This window comes from Pituophis catenifer, unplaced genomic scaffold (assembly GCF_029215685.1).
Source record: "Pituophis catenifer annectens isolate HBS135680 unplaced genomic scaffold, rPitCat1.0.hap2 SCAF_1, whole genome shotgun sequence".
Classification (NCBI taxonomy): domain Eukaryota; kingdom Metazoa; phylum Chordata; class Lepidosauria; order Squamata; family Colubridae; genus Pituophis; species Pituophis catenifer.
This window is the reverse complement of record NW_027256881.1, coordinates 53027520-53050447: the sequence shown is the minus strand read 5'-3', so window position 1 is coordinate 53050447 and position 22928 is coordinate 53027520. Positions and strand designations below refer to the sequence as shown.

The following is a 22928-nucleotide window of genomic DNA, read 5'->3' as shown; positions in this document are numbered from 1 at the left end:
AGAAAATTTTGACCTGCTGAACTCTAGCCAATTTAGTTTTAATTATTAACAATAATGTTTATTTCTACCTTTTCGGATTAGAATCAATTATAAAACTGCTTTTCAGTTGAAAACTTTGATCCCGGGTCAAAAAATCAAAAACCTATGCTTGCTTCTCTTCCTGACAAGGTACTGAATTACTTTCGTTATTAACAGATTATCTCAGCACATTTCTTATGTTTGTGTAGAAGAAGTTCACTGTGTACTTTAAGTTGTGGTGGTGATGATGCTGTAACACAAATTAAGTATTTGTTAATGTTCATTTTGACTGGCAAAAGGTAAATGCACATTTAGGATAGGTAAATGCACATTTCTTGGCATAATTTGGTTTACTGCAGGGGTGGGTTCTACTTATCTTTACTACTGTTTGCAACAGGATCGCAAATTTACTGCCATAAAATGTGGCGATTAGTTAAGGAAGCTTCTTTAAAGGAGATTGAGGAAATTGATACTGACTTTACAGAGCCATAATATTTTGTAGCAGTGTGCTATTCAATAATAATTGCTGGGGAGGTAACGACAGTCTGTGGAAGCAGACTGGATTGCATAAACCTTTGGGATGATCCAGCAAGACTCAGTATAATACACGTTAAACAACAAGATCATAATTTCAAAATCTATTTCCTCCTGCACGTTCATTTGTTATCATTTTACAGGAACTACTTGTCACATAAGAACTGAATCAGGACTAAGCTACATTTCTAACCCAAAAAAAACCCTTGTTGCTACTGCCATTGATTTAATGGGAAATCAATTTTCCACCAAGACTATCAGGTACAAGGGAAAAGGTTTGCCCCCATCCCCTCAACTTCCCCAGTCTAGTTCCTTCCACATATGTAGGGCCTGCAACTCAGAGGTAGGTTTCAACAGGTTCTGACCAGTTCTGGAGAACCAGTAGCGGAAATTTTGAGTAGTTCAGAGAACCGGTATATACCATCTCTGACTGGCCCCGCCCCCATCTATTCTCTGCCTCCCGAGTCCCAGCCGATCAGAAGGAAATGGGGATTTTGCAGTAACCTTCCCCTGAAGTGGGGAGGGAATAGAGATTTTACAGTATCCTTCCCACTCCCAGCAAGCCACGCCCAATAAGCCATGCCATGCCCAACAAGCCACACCCACAGAACCAGTAGTAAAAATTTTTGAAACCCACCACTGCTGCAACTCTCATAATTTCTAGCCACCTGTTTTGGGAAAGCTGATTTAATGCTTATGTATTCAAACAAAGTCAAGTCAAGCCATTCGTGTAATACATCATTGGGACATTAAGTGTATAAGGAGTGGTAAAATAAATGCATATGGTCCTCCTTTGATTGAAGTAGCTATTTTTCTTTTTATATCACCTTCTTACAAAATCAATACTAATCAAAAATTTCCAGTCAAATACAAGCGACACAGTCATGTTATAATGAAATGGAAAAATAGTATGATTTTGACTGTTGGTTTGAGAAGTTAAATGCTTAATGAACTTCAAATGATAGCCAGATTACTAAATATAGGTAGTCCTCCATTTACGATCACAATTGAGCCCAAAACTTCTGTTGTTAAGCAAGACAGTGGTTAAATAATTTTTTTCCCATTTTACTACTTTTCTTGCCACAGTTGTTAATTCAATCACTGCTGTTGTTAAATTAGTAATACAATTGCTAAGTGAATCTGGCTTCTCCATTGACTTTCCTTGTCAGAGGGTTACAAAAGGTGATCACACGACCTCAGGACACTGCAACCGTCATAAATATGAGGCAGTTTTCAAATGTCTGAATTTTGATCATGTGGCTTTGGAGGTGCCGCAAGGGTCGTAAGTTTGAAAAACAGTCATGTCACTTTTTTCAGCGCTGTTGTAACTCCGAACAATCACTAAATGGACTGTATTATTTTTGGCCTGTTTTTTTACATCTTATCAAATCCTCCTATCACTCATCATGGTAGCCTTGAAGTCACATGCAGAAAACTATACCAGTTATTTACCAGGCTGCCAAAAATAGAGACAAGGTAGCCTTTCTCATCAACTGCAATATATCGTGTTCTATCCTAAACTCTCGGTCAATTCATTCTCAGAGTTTGCTGAAATGCTCCAGCTCTACTTTGTGCCTCTTCTTCTGGTAGCATTTCATCATCTTTCCATGCTGCAGTGGGTTTTGAAGGATCTGAACAAACTTGCACCACAAAGCCCGCTTACGTCAAAATGACTGTCACAGAACTCATGCATCTTTTACTTACAGTGTGGACTCATTTTATGAAGCAAGTAATCCAAATTATCTGCCAACCTTTTCCCAAGGTTGAGTTGCTAAATCAATACTGGCACCCTTTCAGAGGATTTTTGACTCATGGAAGAGACAGGGCTGATGTAAAACTTACTATAGGGAGGGGGGAGGGGAGAGGATTTGCAAGGGTTTCAGTTAATGTTTAGATCCATAAAAGCCTGGAACAAACACTTTTGCACATTTTGTATCATGAGTTGTTAATCTGTCATCAAATATATTCTTAACAGGGATTTGGACTCCATCTACCTCAACTCCAGCCTCAGTGTGATTTTCAATGGACCACACTCTAAAGAAGATGTACATTGTGAATGCTGCCAGAATTGTTTTCATGAAGAGGAAGGCTCTAGAACAGTGATGGCTAATTTTTTCTGGACTGAGTTCCCAAAGCATGCGTGCATGTGAATGCATGCGCAAGCACCTGAACCCCCAAAATGCAATGAGTGTGCGGGCCCTGCACATGTGCCCTGCCCCCACACATGTGCAGCAGAGATCCAATGACCAGCTGGCCGGCGGGAGGCACGCGCACATGTGCAGCGGAGCTGAACTGGGGCGACGGCTCACATACCCACAGAGAGGGCGCTGCATGCCACCTGTGGCACGCATGCCATAGGTTCGCCATTATGGCTCTAGAAGCATCTAGATGAGGTAACTATGAACATATTTCCTATTCTGCTTGATCTGCTAGCAGCTCTTGAAGAATTCAAAAGGGGAAGGGGATCTTTTCCAGATGTCTGGTAAAGCTTTTTTGGTTAAAGATCTATGGGCTGAGCTGGTCTTTTCTACATGCAAAGCATACAGTTTTCTGAGCAGTGATCTATTGGGATAGGACAAAAAGATATAGGAACAGGACTTCACCTTTCTCTTTATTTCAAGGAAGCTCATGGTTAGAAAAAGACAAGAGAAAAGAAAAGACCTCTGTTGGGATAAATGCTACAGAGATTTAAAGAAGCTGTGGTGATTGTATCATTCTGATCTCCGGTTTAATTATGCATGGGCAAAAACAATATTCTCCTCTGACTAAAGATTAATTCATATGGAAAGCTTCCTTAAAAACCACAGTGTTTTTAAGGAAGGAAGAACAGTGACTTTGTATACATTGTTGATGCAAGCTACGTAATCTCCACCCTGTCTGTGCCCCATTCGTTACCTCTGAAGACAGCCCTATGGTAGAACAATTGTTGAGGGTATCTTTTTTTAAGGCCAGCATCAGTCAGATGCTCAGCCATAAAAGCAGAATTTGACCTTGCTGTATGAGATTAATCTAATTCTAAGCTATTTATAATGGGGGGGGGTATAAAAGGGAGGTTTTAACTATGTTTCAATTCATGAACTACATCCTGGCAGCCAGAGCAAATTCTATGCAAAGTCTGGTGGTAAAATTTTCTGGAGCAAACCAGGACATTGCAATACAGTATGTTTTTCTCTGAAATTCATCAGGAATGGAATAATCTACCTGTTCCTCCAGCTACAGCACAGAGCCCATTTGTTATTGATAATCACTAAATTTTAATCTCACTGTCAAACAGAAAAATAGGGCTCTGGGAGGGGAAATACTTTTGTAATTCAATTTATCTTGGATGTTAATATGCTAACTAAAAAGCAACCAAAGAAAATCAGGATCAGGAAAAGTTGAAGGCAACCAAGAAAATATATGTTATTTATTTGATTACATACTTTACTATGTAGCAGGTGAGATTGCATTAATTGTCTTACTTTGGTTGTTATCTTCAGTTTTCTTTAATTCAGCTTTATTAGGGTTTATTGAGCTCAGCACTAACTTATGAATGACACTTTTATAAAAGTGATGTCCCTGACTTCAGTTAGATCTTTATCAATGCAAAAATGAAAGAGAAATTGCCTGAAAAATGCTCTGCTTTTTCCTCCTTTTTGATTCAAAGAAACATTGGATCCATTAAAAAGTTTAATTTGTTTTCTAAAACAACCACCCCCAATTGCCATAATGACAGCTATTCATCAGCTATCACTGTTTCTTCATTCCTCTATCATTTATTGAATAGGTCAGTAAATATCTTAAAGAAATATCTTAAATCCAATACTGCTCCTTTGAGAAATGCTTTTGCCGTCTGCTAAAGAAGGAAAAGAGCCATGGGAATAATCCCTGAACTAAGATGCAAGAAGAAATGTTATAAGAAACATGGGTTCTCTCCTACCTTCTTGCCATTTACAAAGAAGACCAGTTCATTCTTTTCTGGGGCCATTTTGTACTTCTTCTGAATGGAAAATAGGGATAAATTCCTGGATCACACTCTCTAAAGTTGCCCAACACAGCTGCAGCCTCAGTCCCAGAGATATCAAAACAGGCAATATGAGAAGTTCTTAGGAATCTTTGATCTTATATTGCAACACTGGAAGAGTCCAAGTTATAAAAGAACCACCCAGAGGCGTGTCAGCTTCACTTGGCTGGGATTTCATACTCCTAAAGTTAATAAAGGAAAACCAGAAAAAAAAGTAGTCTCCACCCACTTCTGTGCCATGAAATTAGATGCAATCTTCTATAGATCAGGCAGCCAAACTTTGACAGGAGGACAAGATTGCTCGAAATTAAAGTCTGCTCTTTATGTTCTTCCACTTGTGACATATCTTTGCCATAACTGATTCTAGAGTAGCAGTTCTTAAACTATTTGACCCAATTACCTCCTTTCTCAGTCTTGAATAATGTCCTTACCTCCATTAAAAAGAGCCCAGACTCTATTATTTCACTAGCTGTCCAGACTGGATTCTTGACACACAAACAAGCAATTGCAAATTGCTCTATTTGATATGCTCAGATATCCATTGGGGGTAATTAATGCCAGTTTAGAACCAATGTGTCATATCATCATAACTAACAATAACTTTGTTAGTTTCTCTCAACTTTCGCTTTTAAAAAGCTGTTTGAACCTGAGGTATCTGTGCTTATAAACTATATAATTAGAATGTAACTTAAAACACAAATTAGATATATTCATTCAATTGATTTTGTAATTCTCAAATCCTCGTAATTAATTAAAAGAAATTAATGCATTCATCTTGGGCAATTATGCTTTTGCAAGATCAAATTTATCAGACTTGGTTATGTTTACCACCTGGATGATTGATTGCCTGACACCCTGTTGGCAACCTTGAGATTGGTGGAAGAAAGTTAGAGAGATTAAAAATACTTTAAACATTTACCCACTCTACTTAATGCTGAAAAAGAAAGTAGAATATTTTCTCATCTGAACTTCCTGTTAACCCATTGTGTAGCCCAAAATAACTGTAGCCAAATGGCCTCTACATTCTTCATCCCTGCCTGTCTAATGATCCAAACAATATAAATTCAAGTACAGAGTACATGTTCTGCAAGCCAAATATCTCAGTTTCATCCTTGGTATTTTCAGTCTATGCATCTCAGACTGAAGATGAAAAAGAACAGGAAGATGTTCAAACATAGAGACATAGACCATCCACTAGGCATAATGGATTAATGAACTGATTTATTAGATGATAATTTAATATTCATAAAACTTTTCCTTCCTGGCTGGCCAGTTAAGAGCACCAAAGTAACTTAAAGCCTGCTAGTCATTATGTGTGTAAGAAATGAAGAATAAAACTGAGATGTGGCTGTAAGGCCAATTACTACGGGTGGAGCGGAGACTCTATATATAATGGAAAAAGCATAAAAATTTAGAATTGGTTTAGGTTTGCTAAGGACTTTGATAAGATTTCCTAAAATGAGATAAACTTATAAAACTATGAATCAAATTACATATTGGACCTTATGTTTAGCAAATAAACCACTGAAAGAGTCCATGCCCATTTGAGGGGAGAAGACTGGATTTTAAAAATATTAAGGCTTAAAAGATTAGAATGAACTGAGGCTTACAATGAATACAAAAAAAAAAAAAACCCAAGGAATTTTAAGATAGGTGCAGAAGAAGAAGAATGTGAACGAAGTAGTCAGTTTGCTGATTGGAGAAGATAACTAGATGGTGACAAGAAACAGGGAGAAGTTTGAACTACTTAATTCCTATTTTGCTTCTGACTCTTTGCAAAGGAAAAATGTGCTCCAATCTGTCAGAATATGTACAACAGGGCAGGGACTGAAGAGAAATGCAAGTCAAAATAAGCATGAGGATGGTAAGAGAGCACTTACTTGCTTTGAATAAATTCAAGTCACTGAGACTGTATGGATGACATCCCCAGGTGCTACAGTAACTGGCAGATACGATTACAGAACTATTTATTATCATCTTTGAAAACTTCTGAAATAGAGGAAAAGAATAGACAAGAGGTAGCCTTTTACCAATTTAAAAAAAAAATAGGGAGAGGGGGAGAGGATAGATACCACTCAGTTTGACATTTACTGTATACCTGGAAAAATCCTAGAAAAAATAACCAGGCAGCAAGTTAATTGCTAGAAACCAGCATAGTTGTGTTAAAAATAGTTCATGCCAGAAAAAATCTTGGGGGTTTTGTGGGGACATCAAAGAGACTGAACTATTCCACCAAGGAAATGGTGCCAATATCTTTATCTTTAATCTTTATGAAGTTGTCCTTTGGCCAAGAACAAAAATATTAGAACCAGTTTTATTTTTTAAAACTTAAAAAAAAGTATAGCCTGTTTGCTGATTTGCTAAAGCAACTGGAATTTTTTTAAAAAATGTATTATATATTAGCTGTTATTATTCGTCTTCAGGATTTCTTCAGCATTGTCTTAAGTTCAGCACCAACCTAACATAAAATTTAATTAAACCCTGAAGGAATTGACTGTTTGCTCAAGGGAAATTTGACGATAAGAAAAGAGAAGGAAAAAATCTATTTTACAAAGAAATAAGAAATAAACAATAACAACAAACAACAACAAAAACCCTAACTATCATTGATAAAATGAAACAGTGGAGGATGGATTGCCCAACTATCAGGTGGATTTGCATTTGACTGAGCCACATGCCAAATGTGTAATCCGATAAATAGACCTATGTCTGCATGGAGGAAGGGTAGCTTATGGTTTTGTCCTCTGCTCACTGATCTTCAACACTTTGGAATTACTTAGGCAAGGAGATAGAAGGGATATTTATCAAATCTGCAAATGACACAAAACTGGGAGGAAGGGATTGCTAGTACTTTAGAAAAAAGGCTAAAGCTTGGCTTCTGGCATGAGGAATGGCTGAATGAAATCATAACCACAAATTAGCAGAGACAATAACTGCTGTGAAAATGAAAAACCAGTGAGTAGAATAAGTCTGATCCTTAACACAGAAGGTCAACAGGATAAGTTGTTTGAATTTTTCTGATCATATATTTGCCTCAGTAGTTGGCAGCATCTGACTGACTTTGAGTTTGGAAGCTAAGCAGAGTTGGGCCTAGTTGGCACTTAAATGGAGACTGAGAATTCAAACGAGGATTACAAAAATATAGAAAGTGAGGTAGCAAAGTGAATACAAAGATGAGGCATTCATCAAACTTGGTTTAAACTTTGAACTTGTACATACAATCAAGATAAGATAAATGTGAAAATAGATGTGAAATGAGTGAGACTGTAGTCCCATATTTTGGCTAATGTATACTTGAATGCCTGCATAGAATTTACAGAAATATATTGATATATAGATACTGCTCTATCTCTACAATGAAGAACCTTGAGAAAGATTTTAGCTGTATTCCAGGATTTTCATATGTAGGTTTTCAAATAAATGTATTTAATTCAGAGAGCAGAAATATCCTATTTGGACAATCATAATAAACAATAAGCTTATTAAATATCTATTAAAAAAGCAAAAGAAAATAAAAGGTCATTGAAAATAGCAGCAGAGTTGCCAATAGATTATTAACACTATCTTAATACTTAATACAATATCTTGATACTGATGTACTTTGTACTTTGTCCCACAACAAATTATATTACAGTGATGTAAACTCAGCTTGATTTTGAACATGATTATATACAGAAAGGGAAAGTGCATTCAGGATCGTGGTAGTCCCCTGTTCATTGTCCAGATCTACCCAAATAAGTTCAGCAAACAAAAGCAATGTATGTTGGAAATGATAGATTCAGGTCTATCACTGTGAGTTATGGCTGACTGAAGACATCTTTCAAACGAGTAGAGATGACAACCTTCTCTCTCTGGAGAAGAAGAGAAAAGGACATCTCTCAATTCTTTCATGAATGATCTGAATGACAGCTTCTCACGAGAAGACCATAAAACAGCAGTCTCCTCCAAGTTTAAGAATTATAAGCCACACCTTCAGTCTCAGCAGCAGTGGGGCCTTTTATAAAGACACTGTCAGAAGCACCTTCAGAAATGTTTAATTTAATCACTTAATGCAGGGGTGTCAAACTCGCATCGTCACGGCATTGTCACATGATGTATCAGGACTTTAAATGGCTATGTCAGCTATAATTTTTCTTATCTTAAATCTTATCTTAGTTTTTTGAAATATGGATTGAGATATTAATAACTAATATCTCAGAAAGGATTCTGACTGAAGTGGATAAACCTTTAGAAGATGATGAGAAAATCTTTTAAAACAAGCTTTACCTGACGTACACATTCTAGAATTTGAAGGCATAGCAGACAACAAAATTGAGACTACTAAAATGGGAATACAAAAGATAAGTCAAGAAGACAACTGGACATAGAACAGCTGCAACAATAAATTCTGGACGATGCATTTTTATGGCATTTACGAAGTTAGGCTAGTGAACATTTTGAAGACTACTTAAATGCCAAAGATCAAATCCTGCAATTCCACAGGAATGCAGAGTAAATTGTGCAGAGTAAAAATGGAATATAAAATTGGACTATTTAACCAAAGAAGGTTAATAGATTTAAACACTGAGCTGTATCCAACAAAATTCTGTTCAATGGCAAGAAATGCAAGTTCTGCCATTAGATGGTAAGAACCAGATGCAGAGATACAAAACAGGTGGTATCTGACTCAGCAGTTGTATTTACAAGAAGGAATGAGTGTCCTAATAGACCACAGATTAAGCAGGAGTCAGCAGAATACTACAGCTGCCAAAAAGCCAATGCAATATCACTGCACCAACCAAGGAGTAATGTCTAATTACAGGAAGTTGTAGTTTCACTGTCTACTGCACTGGTCAGACTGCATCTGGAATACTGTGCCAGTTTTAGTTATTACAATAAGATGCTGAGAGATTAGAAAGAGTGCAGAGAAACATAAGGGGCTTAGAGACTAAATCCTATAAAGAAAAGATAAAAGAACTGGGTGTGTTTAGCCTAAAAAAGAGAAGATTGAGAGAAACATGAATGCAGTCTTCCATTACTTGAAGACTATCACAAGAAAAAGGATGTAGATTTATTTTCTTTGACTAATGACAAGTATCAATGGATAAAAGCTCTCCACAGAAAGTTCCAGATTTGAAATTTTTAACCATGAAATTCTTTAACCAAAATTCTTAACCTATTAAGTAGCAGAACATCTCTCATGGTCTCATGGTCAAGACTACCTTCTGGAGTCATGGGTATTCTGGAAATTTTCAAACAAAGGTTGGACAATTATTTGTCACAATTGTTTCTTTCTGTTAATTGTTCCCCAACCACCAGGAACAGTTTTTCGAATGCCAAATCTTCATTTCTTTGAACAAAGCCATTTTTGTTTATTTGTATATAAAAAATTTTCAGGAGAATATGGCAACCTCAGTGGTAGGGGTGCTCCCAGTTCACACCGGTTCGCAAGAACCGGTAGTAAAAATTTGTAGTAGTTCGGAGAACCGGTAATAACATTGGCTGGCCACACCCCAGAGCCAGTCCCCAGCCCGATCGCTGCTCGCTTACCCTGCCCACCTCATCAGAGGCTTTTTTTTTTACTTTTAAAAGCATTTTTTCTACAACCTCTTCAGCCAAAAAAATGCTTTTAAAAGTAAAAAAAAAAAGCCTCTGATTATCGCGCCGCTCAGCTGGGATCATCAGAGACTTTTAAAAGACTTTTTCTACAACCTCTTTGGCCCAAGAGATTGTAGAAAAATAATACCTTTAAAAGCCTCTGGTGCTCCCAGCTGAGTTGCCTGATCGTCAGAGGCTTCTAAAAGCATTTTTTTCTGCAACCTCTTAAGGTTGTAGAAAAAATGCTTTTAAAAGTAAAAAAAAAATAAAAGTTGGCCACGCCCACCCAGTCACATTACCCTCCCCCCACCAAGCCACACCAACAATTAGCCATGCCCACAAAACCGGTAGTAAAAAATTTTAGAACCCACCCCTGGGCAACCTGGTTCCTTATCCTAAGCTCATACTATAGGATGGATGACACATCTAAATAAATAGGTGTTTATACTACATGCCTGATTCATTCATCATATATCAAGTTAAGGAATTATGGCATAAATATGAATATATATTCTAATACTTGAGGATGCCAATGTAATACGGAAACAAAACTTTGTCATCTTAAAGTATTTCTGAGCTAGAGTGTAACTGCTGTTCACAGTCTACAAATGGCTCAGTTTATTGCTGTAAAAGAAAAGAAAGAAAAGGCCAAACATGACTAAACCTGTTTATTTTAAATCTCTCTGTCTATCTATTTAATAATAAGATTGGTTGTATTTGGGTTGGGCACTAAGGCGAAAAGAACTTTCAGATCAACACTTAAAGTAAAATACATCAAAGTGCCTACTTTAAGATGCACACATCTTATGAAAATGACAGGCCACAAAAAGTTGGGGGAGGAAAGGGAGGAACAAAATCTGGGGGTAAAGATAATATCCTTGTTCTGTCCTTAATCCTGTTTTTTCATTTTGTGGAAATAATGCAGGGCAAAGGGTGTGGACAGCAGTAACCATTAATATTGCTCAAAACCACCATCAAAGCTGACACCAACCAGAGCATAGAATAACTCAAAGAAGTGATGCAAGATCAGAAGAGACCTGCCCCATAGAATCTCCAGGAGTTGGACACCATTGAATGGACATCATCATCATCATCGCTCAAAACAAGTAGACTGCCATTATTATACAGATCCAAAATAGGAAATTTATCCGCTTTTAAGCAAGGCCAGGACTCCTAGAGTTGCAGTTGTAAAATCTACTCTTCTTTTGAAAACAGAAAAGATGCAACTAGAAAACTGGGGCGAGTTTGTCAAACTGTTGCCAGGTTACTTCGGAAGTCAAATAAATGTTCACTCTCTAGCATCAAAAGCAAGATGAATAAACTGAAGATACAGAACATTGCTGAACTTCTTCATTGTGCATTACTCTCTGAATGATCATAGAATCATAGGGTTGGAAGAGACATTGGAGGTCCTCTAGTCACAACCCAAGAGAGGAGTATTCATACCATCTTAGACAAATGCTTTTTCAATCTTTTCCTTAAAACCTCTACTGATGGAACATCCACAACTGTGGGAAACAAGTTGTTCCACTGCTTAATAGTTCTCACTGCCAGTTGTCACCACTGTAATACAGAACCTTTGATCTTGATGCAACTCAGGACTCTGTTGCCTTTTTTTTTGGCAGCTGCAGCACATTGCTGACTCTAATATTTCTAATGATATAACATTGACTTGTGTCATTTTGTAAGTCTCAGTATTAATTGACATCAAGAACAAGCTTGTATATTTTTTTTCTTCTGCTTAGAATCTTTAGTCCCCTTTAGTGTCCAGTCTTTAAAATCATCACTTTTCTTTGTTATGATTTACAGCAGCCAGAATAGTCAAAACAAGTCTGTTTCCCATAAGAAACTGTTTATTTTTTATAGTTAATTCCAAAATATTATACTAAAAAATACTCCAAATTTATCTGGACCCTGTCCATAGCATCATCAGATCAAAACCTTATATAACTTTTTGTTGTTTATTTCAAATTCTTTGAGTTTCTAAACTTATATTTTTTGTTGTTGCTGTTTGAAGTTGAAGATAACTTATTTTCAAACTTGTTTGTTCTGAAAGTCTCTGAAAGGTTTGAGACAATTAATAGGCAATTTTAGAAAGTGATTAGAATGTGAAGTTTGATTTATATCTGAATTTTAATTGTAATAGTGTTGTTGGGCATTTCAAGTTTAGTTAGTTTCTATTTTTTTTACTGATCATCAAACAGCAGAAAAATAAAATAAAATAAAAATACAGTAAAATAAAATAAAGATAAATAAACATAAAAAGGTAAGTTGAATTAATAATATTTTCAAATATATGTGGTAACTGACACGGTCAAGAATGAACAGTGATGAATGAGTGTGATTGGATACAAATGACAAGAACTGAAGATTTGAGCAAATTACAAAAAAAAAATTAAGGAAGAGTGAATGGATCAGGAGGGAAACTGAGAACATCTTTGGTGAGTGATACTGACCCTCAAATAGAGAAAGTTTAAAAACAAAAGGCAGTTTATGATGTGGGATAGAGATGTGGAAGCAAGGATGTTTTGCAAGAACAAAAAGTATATGGTGTTTGAATAAATTAGATTTGATTGCATTTCTTTTTCCATTTTCCTCCCTCTTTCCTTAGTTTTCTTGGCTAAGGCCTATTTTTTCTTGATTCCTTTCTGCATTTTGCTGAACATTACTTATTCTGAAAGGGAACAGCCTGGTGCGATTCATAGGGAGCACCTGAACTATATTTGAAAAATATGTTGAATTAAATCAAATTCAGTTCGTTCTTGCCAATGTGCTCCTATTCTGACCTTGCTTACTTCTGCAATTTTGGACCCAGCTTGGAAAAAAAAATGTTATGCATCTGTGCAGTAAGGCACAATTGTTTCCTTAGCCTCTATTTGTTGAAAAATCCTAACTTAATGTACGTATTGCAGAATGCTAAAACCAAAAATTTATTTGAGTTCCAAATGTATATATTTATTATTTTATTTATTTATTTAGTTTGTCGAACATGTACAAGATAACAGGAATAAGTATAAACATGGATATTAATACAGGAAATGAGTATGAATAAATGGGGACAGTAGGAAAGGGACGGAAGGCACACTGGTACGCTTATGCATGCCCCTTATAGACTTCTTAGGAATAGGGTAAGGTCAAAAGTAGACAGTTTAAGGTTAAAGTTATGGAGGGTTGAGGATGTAACAACAGAGTCAGGTAGTGCATTCCAGGCATTGACCATTCTGTTGCTGAAGTCATATTTTCTGCAATTGAGTTTGGAGCGGTTTACCTTGAGTTTGTATCTATTTTGTATTATTGGTTGAAGCTGAAGTAGTCATTGACAGGTAGTATGTTGTAGCGGATAATTTTGTGTACTATGCTTAGGTCAAACCGTAGGCAGAGTAGTTCTAGGTTGTCCAAGCCTAAAATTTCAAGCCTGGTGGTATTTTGTTGCGAACAGAAGAGTGGAGTACTCTTCTCATGAAATACCTCTGGACTCACTCAATTCTATTAATGTCCGATATACATACGGATTCCAGACAGACAAGCTGTATTCAAGAATTGGTCTAGCAAAGGTTTTGTATGCCCTAGTTTGTAGTACAATGTTACCAGAGAAGAAGCTTCACAAGATTAGGTTTACAACTCTTAATGCCTTTTTGGCAATGCTGTTACAGTGAGCTCTGGCGCTTAGATCATTTGAGATGAGTACTCCAAAGTCCTTGACAGAGTGAGGGTTGTCTATGAGGTCATATCCACCCAGCTTGTATTTGGTGTTCTGAATTTTTTTGCCAATGTGTAAGACGGAGCATTTGTTGGTTGAGATTTAGAGTTGCCAATTGTTTTACCATTCTGACACATAGTTAAGATCACTTTGTAGGGCAGTAGCATTGTCGGTGGACACACAATTAATTGTAGGACTACTGAACAATTAAAGATAATGCCATGTCACACAGATAATTAACTGAAGCTGTTTGAGGATAAGCCTCATCTACCATTATATATATTTTAGGATCCACCTTCAGGTGTATAATGTAGTGACAAATGATTGAAATCTGTCAGATCAGATTTCCAAAGGGCTACTTCCAAATCATTGCTGATATACACACAGCCCTAAGTATTATTGTTTAGCAGTGTTTTAAGAGTGTGTGGTATGTTTACAAGAATGGAAGCATCTGATACCATATCCAATGCCTTGTTAGCCACAGAGTTTCTGTTTGAATCAAACCATTATTATGTCACTAGAACATCTGATCATTATTTCTAAAGTTGTTATGAAACCAATTTGACATTTCATGGATCTTTTCAAAAGAGCCAGCATTTATTCCCTTGCAATTTGATATAAAGAATTTCCAATCTTAATTTGTTCATAAATGAGCAATGAACAAAATGAAATGAAATCAGTTTGGGAAATTGCAAAATTCTGCCTACTTTCTTAATATTGGGCCATAGCTATAGACTATCAGAACTGAGCAAGACAAGAGACTAATGAATAAATGCTTATTGGAAAGTTAGTGGAAATTAAAATATCAGGGGAAACAAATTTTTAATCTCTAATTCCCACAGTTTGGAAAATATTTCTTAGCATCAAATCTAAACCTGCATTGTTCATAGTAGAACATATGACTCCATGGTTGCTTCCCCATGGGTGTGCTAAGAACAGATCGTCTTTTACCGTAATCCTTCATAATTATTTTTGCTTGCTCAAAATATTGCTTTTATTGTGTTGCTTTGTTGTATTGTGAAAGAGGATAATACTAATTGTCATAGTGCATTGAAAAGGGGCCAATTGATAGACAAGTCAAGGCAATCTACTTGCTTCTTCCATGTTCCAACCTCATCAGCTGATTTTACAATGAGTTAGTTGGAAGAGCAGCATTGGAAGAACACTGAGAGAACCTATATGTCAAATCAAAGGTGGTTGGACATAAAAGGCAGGTTAAAGAAAGAAGTATCAGGATTCGTTGGTGGGGGGATCTTAAGGGATTGGAATTGAGATCTCACAATTCTAACTTAGGTGGATGCCTTTGGGTTGGTTGGTTTCTTTCTCTTTCTCAATCCAACCTACACCTCAAGATTGTTCTTATATGACTAACATGGGAATTTGTAATTTTACTTGCCACTTCAAGCTCCCCAGGTTTAGGATGCAAATTTAACAATAAATAAGGTCAAATAAGCATGAATTCCACTCTTGCACAATTTAAATGCAATTAAAGTCAAAGAATGGATAAGTACTTGAAAAAAATTAAAGGATATATATATTATATAAGATAGACCCACCCCTTTTGGGTGGCATAGGTACAGTGAGGGCACCATTTCTTTGAATCAGTTTGTGTACATGTTTATTTATTTTGGAAATGTACTTTTGTTGCACTATTTTGCTTCTGCAGCATAATGAAATACAGTATGTTGAAAAATATAAATGGCTTGGCTTGATCTCTAAGGATTGCTTCCTCTTGAGCCGACCTGCTCATTCCCTAAAATCAGAAAGTAAAAGGCTTTCCACATGTGAGTAGGCACCGTCTTAGCCTCTGTACAGCCCCTGAGGTTCTTCACTCAATCAGAAAAATGATTTCATATGCTGGCCCAGTGAACTTCAGAATTTAATCAGTTCATTTGCTGTTGTAAAGGAGGCACAGCGAAGGCATTGCTGCATTTCTTCTGAAGCTATAGGGTAGGCAGGTCCCCACTAGTGAGAATTCATTTGATTATATTTTCCTTACTAGATTTTTATCTCTCCTGGATACCCTTTGCACCCACTACCACAACCCCTCTGGATTTGGGGGAAGGAGAGTCTGCTATGGACTCTTTGCAGTTGGGGTAAAACTCCTTTGCTTAGTTCCCCTGGATACTTTGCCACTGAGCACTGAGCGTAAGAATGACACAAATCAATTTCATTGCAAAACAGTTGTGCCTGACCTTGACAATTGGTTCTGCGCAAAATGAGAGTATGCCACAATCTCTAGCTCTGACTTGGTTGATATTCAACAGGTGTTTGACTATGCCAGTTGCAAGCTAGGGCCATAAAGTTACACAATTTTCTTATGATCTCTCTGCCCACCCCTTAGTAATGATGCAGTTGGATAAGTTTACTCTGTTCTTCACACACACACACACACACACACACACACACACACACACACATACACTACTGCATGAAGTTTTTGGATCTTTTCCCCTAACCCCTGCCAAGGCAGTACCTTTGCTTATTAAGATAAAGAGGATTACAAGACTACATTTGTACACTTGCATAGGTCTCAATCCACCTCAGTAGAATGTGCATATAGGAAGAATGTCTTTGCTAAATCCACAATTATGTGCAAATCTGAAATCTCTTGCAGTTCAGCCTCTTTTTCCTCTAAATCTAATATACAGTAGATATGAGAAAACCTTGTCATTCAAGGTGTTGGTCATCATCACTAAAGACCTATATGGCACTGGGTCAGGTTATTTGAGGGACTACCTATTTTCAGTAATTTCTGCCTGGACTGGCAGAGTTGATGAGCTCTTGGTTCCCTCAATCAAAGAGCTTGTTGGAAGACCTCCCTTCTGAATGGGGAGGCCCCCGGAAATCCATGTGGCTCCCACTCTTGGCATTTTATAAAGCCCCAAAGACTTGGTTGTTCACCCAGACCTTGTGGTGAGGAAGATGAAATCTCTTGTTGGACTGGGGATTTTGTCTTTGTTTGTGTATAGAACAACCAGATCCCATCTTAGTTTGTTCTACATTGTGTTTTTATTGTTTATTATCTTGTGAGATCTCCAGAGTTAGGTAACACCTACACTGAAATATAAGATAAATAAATAAAACCTAGACATTATAGCAATAGCACTTACATTGCTTAATAGTGCTTCCCACTCCTCTCTAAGCGCTTTACAGAGTCAGCCTATTGATCCCAACAATCTGGATCCTCGTTTTACCAACCTCAGAAGGATGAAAGGCTGACACAATCCTGAGCCATTCAGGATCAAACTCTTGGAGTGAGCAGTGAGTTAGTCTGCAGTACTGCATCCTAACCACTGCACCACCGCAGCTCTTTAATGTCTCTATGTCTTTAGCCTGTTTGTGGGTGATTGGAGGAGGAGGAGGAAGGAAGAGAAGAAGAGGAGGAGGGAGGAGGAGGAGGAGGAGGAGGAGGAGGAGGAGGAGGAGGAGGAGGAGGAGGAGGAGGAGGAGAAGAAGAAGAAGAAGAAGAAGAAGAAGAAGAAGAAGAAGAAGAAGAAGAAGAAGAAGAAGAAGAAGAAGAAGAAGAAGAAGAAGAAGAAGAAGAAGAAGAAGAAGAAGAAGAAGAAGATATTTATACCCTTTGCACCCACTACCACAACCCCTCTGGATTTGGGAGGAAAGTCTGCTATGGACTCTTTGCAGTTGGGGTAAAACTCTTAATTATACAAAAGGAAGCTTCCCTCCTATTGGAAATAAGAGTTGTGTGGGAAGTTTTATAACCAATGTGTGGAAATGCACATTTTGACTTTTCATTGGGGAGGGACTATTAATCACGGGCTATATGCATGAACAATATCCTGTCAAGCTTGATCTTAACTTACCAAGACAAAATGAGTAAGATTGTTCATAATATTATTTTTCCTAGTGTTTTGATTTAATTGATAGTCACTGAGCCATCTAGTGGCTGCTCCTGGAAATGCAGGAGATGGGCAAATATCGATAACAATTGTGTTATGAAACTGTGCCTGCCAACATGTAACTCTCATAAATAAAGCTACAACAGACGATATACCTCTGAAGAATTTGACCTTGACTGGTGTAGGAAAATTGCTTTGGAAAGGATAGCTAAGCTTTCTGGTCTTAAGAGAAGGAAAATGCTTGAATTTCTAAGTTTTGGCATAGTTTCATTATTCCACTGTTAACACTGTAGAAAGGCTGGTAGTTTGATATTGTATCAGTAGTGTCATTAGATGTCCTTCCAAGTTAAAAATGATTAACCAGGAAATCCACATTGTGTAATTGAAACTGTTTGCATTGTTTATGTCAGATCAAAAAGTTACATTGGGACACATCAACTAGCCTTCCTATAACTATATACTGTAGCTAATTAAAGTTATCAGTCAGGGCATTTTGAGAAAAAAAAAATCCACAATTGAAGTAACTGGCTCATTTCAATCCTTGAGTTTGTAAATTATATTTGGGGTTCCTATATGTCATATTGTTTCTGACCTCAAGGGAATACTACCTTTTGGATGAACATGTTTGTGCTTGTCTGCTTGGCATAACTATGAGATTCAGCCCTGCAGGGATTCACTATCATTACACCTGCATACATTACATCAAGAAAGTGATCCTTCTATTTCCGAATACTGGGTCTATTAACAAGCCCATTAGGCATAATCCTAGAAGTGATTTCTTTTACATTTCTAAGTGTCACGTGCAGTACCAACCATGGGTCAGAAGCTGTCTCTTCGTTTGTACATAAATCCCCCACAGGTTTCCAAAGGAAGACAAAGTCACCCTCACAGAATTCTTCTCCAGCTTATTCCTTCCTCTCTGCCATTAATTGTAGGGAAACATTATTTATCAGCTGAGAGTAAAAATAAGAAAGGTTATTGGTTTCAGTTGACTGAAACCGAACGCCAGTGGGCTATCTACATCATGACACCATTGTAGTACTTGTGGCCTCAGGGACTGGAGTACATACAGCTTGCTACCTTTCCATCCGACCTCATCCCTGTGGGTGAGCAGGGCTCAGTGTTCCAAGAACCAGGGGTCCGTTATAAGTTCCGTTCCCATGCTGGATGGGGAATTCTGAGAGTTGAAGCCCATACATCTTCAAGCTACCAAAGTTGAGAAGCACTGCTCTAGAACCTACAAAATGGAGGGCTTTATGTGCTCTGCAGGCCACGGATTGCTCTCATGTCCTTTTCAATGTATTTCGTGTAGTACTTTGACCCTTCATTTCTCAGTTCCCCATTGAAAAATGCATGTGAACTTGCCTTACTTCATCTCAAACCATTGATCCATCTTACCCAGTACTGTCTATATCGGAGCAGAAAAGATTGTGCAACTTGTTTCTATGGGCACATTTTCTAAAAATCAATGGCCTCCAGGGGTCAAAGCAGGTTTCATCAATGATATTCTGAAATCAATGAAGTACAACCTGTTTACTGTGTAAAGAGAGAGTTGATGAGGGAATGGAGTCAATTATTTTGCTCTCCAAAACTACTCCAGAACACAAAATAGAGCAAAAATGTTAGCCCCTTCAGGTAGGCCAAACCAGGCACACAAAAACAAATGCCAGAGCTATCTTTAAGGTTATATTAACAGAATCTTGCAAGAGTGAAAGCATTTTCCCGCCTTTCCTTTTACTCTTTGGAAAACCAGGGAGGGTCCCTTGTGAAATGTTTCCCATGGCCTCCTCCCCTTCTTTCTGTGAACTGAGATGATTTTTACATGCCAATTGTCTAGTCTGTGGCTCTTCTTCCTGCCTCCCAAGGTCATTCCTACATACCATTACAAAAATAAACCAATATTTTGGCCCTATTTATTACAGGTATATTCTGAGATTAACTAAAGAGGTGTCCATATTACTCTCCATAATTATAATACCCCGTCTCTTGACTCCCTGTTCCACATTTTAGATGCAGCTATGATGCTTCATCGGATCTTTTACAAATATATAAACTCTGCCTTTTTTTGTTTGTTTGTTTGTTTTTGTAATAAGAAGTGGAATTACCACAGCTATAGGGGTCCCCAACCCCCGGTCCATGGACTGGCATCAGTCCATGGCATGCCAGCAACCAGGCTGCGCAACGAGCAAAGTCCCATATGTGGGATGCAGACAGCACGTGAAACCACGCCCCACAGAAAAACCTCTCTCCAGGGAACCGGTCCCTGGTGCCCAAAAGGTTGGGGACCACTAAGCTACAGAATTCTGTTCTAAGCAGCACTCCTGCCATCAAATGCTTTATCTGATCAACAATAGCTGTACAATATGTGCCAGGTTCCATCTCTGTCCATCAGATAATTTTTCATTGAACCAAAGCTGGAAACCATAAATGTCTTTGCAGCCAAGTGTTCATTCAGTTCCGGTTTATCTATGTGTGTTAGATCTGGAAATACTTCTGTTAGGCTGTCCATTGTTCCACCAGTTAGACTGTAATTGAAGCTATACATCTGAGGTTATGTTAAGCAGATCACATTTTACAGAAAGCTAACATGTCAACAAAGAAGATTCTGAAAACCAGCCTTGGGAAAGCCTTCATTCAGTCATGACCTCCCTTATTAACATGGGAATGGACCACATATGCTTCTTAGTTACATTAGAATTCTGTACAGATATAGAAAATAAAGAGGCAGCATTCTCCAGAATGTGCATGTTCATTCCGATTTACCTTAATAATAGAGATGATTGTTTACTTCCCAGGCAAGTATACAGGTGATAGATTCCTATGTATGTACTAGAGTCGTGATGGCAAACCTATGGCACCATATTGAGCCATATCGGTGGGCTTGCAAGCTCAGCTCCAGCATGCATGTGTGCACCGGCCCACTGATTTTTGGGCCTTCTGGGCCCACCAGAAGTAGGGAAACATGCTGTCTCCTGCCTCCAGAGAGCCTGAGGGGGTGGGGAAGGCCTCTCTAGGAGCATGGGGAGGGCGAAAATAGCCTTCCCCACCCCCTGGATGGCCTCCGGAGGTTGAAAATGGCCCGTTTGCCAACTTCTGGTGGGAAAGCCCGTTTTTTGCTCTCCTCAGGCTCCAGAGCCTCTCTAGGAGCCTGGGGAGGGTGAAAACAGCCTTCCCCACTCCCACCCCCACCCCGGAGGCCCACTGTAGGCCAGAAATGGCCCATTTGCCAACTTCTGGTTGGATCAGAAGGCCCATTTTTTGCTCTCCCCAGGCTCCTAGGGGAAAGCAAAAAACGGGCCTATCGGGCCCACCATGCCATTGCATGCCAAAAGCGGGAGGGAGTGCAGGGGGGTCGCACGCACATGCGCGGGGGCAGGGCACATATAATTATGGGTGTGGACAGACACACATGTGACATCCCCTCTCCCCATGCTCCCAATGCTTTTGGCACACAATGGGAAAAAGGTTAGCCATCATTGTACTAGAGGTTTAACTGTCCTTAGTGCCTGAGCCAAGATAAGGTCAGGATGGTGTTAATACAATATTCAGACATTCAATTTCTGGGTATGAATAATTGCATAGTTTGGGAAAGAGAAGTATACTCATTGAATCTACTCATATTGTAGCCATTCCTAGCACTAAGCATGTGCTGAAAATGATATGGAAGAAATGCTTAGAAGAAACTTTACACAAGTGGAAGAATTGTATTTCTCTGGTATTTATAAAACCATTTCCAGCACTTGTATTGTATATGACTTGCTCCAACTTCCATTTTATTAAATGTGCATTGTCACCATAAGCATGTAATAAGCAGAAGCATGTAATGGATGTTATCAAAAATAAGATAATTAACATTTGACATCATTACTGATCAGGATTTATTATATAACCTAAATAAAGATTGTGTGCACTCTCCTTAAGTGTGCAGGGCCTTCCCAATGAAGCTCAATTAAACATGGCTTAAGCTGATTGTGTGGTTTATACTAATAAATTGGGTCATGTGGAAATGTCCTCCTTCAGTAATGGCTAAGTATAGAATATTGAATATGTTTTCTTCCACATTATACAGGCATTTGTAATACATTTATTCATCCCTACTTCCAAGGATACTAGCCCATAAGAACCACGATAGGCTCATTTATTGTATCTGAACAATGTTTTTTCCATCATCTAGAGTGTAGCCAAGTTCTGTGTGGCAGGATATATAATCTAACAACCAGTACACATTAATTATGCTAGAAATACTCAGTATTTCTATTTTGTCCTTACTTTCCAGAAAGTTGGATTTATTATTTAAAGCATTCTTAAGCAAAATTTAATTTTAACCCAGTTACTATTATTTTAGGGCTAGAACTAGCCTGGAGAATACATTTTACAATCATTCTGGTAATCAGTTTATACAGTTTATTCTCAAATTATTTTGCAGTAAGTTTTGCAGTCTTATGTTATTAATACTGTACTTATTATTGCAGGATGCTTTTAGGTTATAGGAGGATTTCAGGCTAAAATTTTAGCTTTTGCATTGTTCTAAACTTAGCGATGGCCAAAGATTGAAATCAAATTGATTGATTGACTTGCTGAAAATAAATACCATTGTTTTAAGGGGCCCATTTATTAAAAGTTATTGAGATTTCTAGCTTCTTTTTTAGCATCACATGAAATTCTGTGTGCTGCTTTAATGGAGAGATATGTTGAACCAACAGTTCCACATGATTTGGAAACGTATCTTCAAAAACATTGCATAACTGTTCACATCCCTACTTTTTCCACCTTATCCATGAATTTAAAAGAGTCTCTAGAGCAGGGGTCTCCAAACTTAGCAATTTTAAGACTTGTGGACTTCAATTCCCAGAATTCCTCAGCCAACAAAGCAAAGCTTTGAGCCAAGGTGGCGCAGTGGTTAGAGTGCAGTACTGCAGCTACTTCAGCTGACTGCTAGTTCAGCAGATTAGCGGATCAAATCTCACCGGCTCAAGGTTGACTCAACCTTCCATCCTTCCGAGGTGGGTAAAATGAGGACCCAGATTGTTGGGGGCAATATGCTATTTAGTATACTGCCTTTCGTGTAAGCCGCCCAGAGTCTGTAGTACAGTGGACTAAAGCACTGTTATTAACATCTGCTGCTTGCAATTACTGCAAGTTCAAATCTCACCAGGCTCAAGGTTGACTCAGCCTTCCATCCTTTCAAAGGTAGGTAAAATGAGGACCCAGATTGTGGGGGCAATAAGCTGACTTT

The 22928-nt window shown here is 38.0% G+C and overlaps 1 protein-coding gene across 1 annotated transcript in view; it reads right to left on the bottom strand.

Annotated features, from left to right (window-relative positions):
- The window catches only part of XDH (xanthine dehydrogenase), a 67724-nt gene extending 63118 nt beyond the window's left edge, over positions 1-4606 (bottom strand). The window contains exon 1 of the mRNA XM_070932428.1: positions 4472-4606. Within this exon, the coding sequence (XP_070788529.1) occupies positions 4472-4519 (48 nt within the window). The 5' untranslated portion in view covers positions 4520-4606. The remainder of the gene's footprint in view (positions 1-4471) is intronic.
- Positions 4607-22928: the final 18322 nt, after the last annotated feature.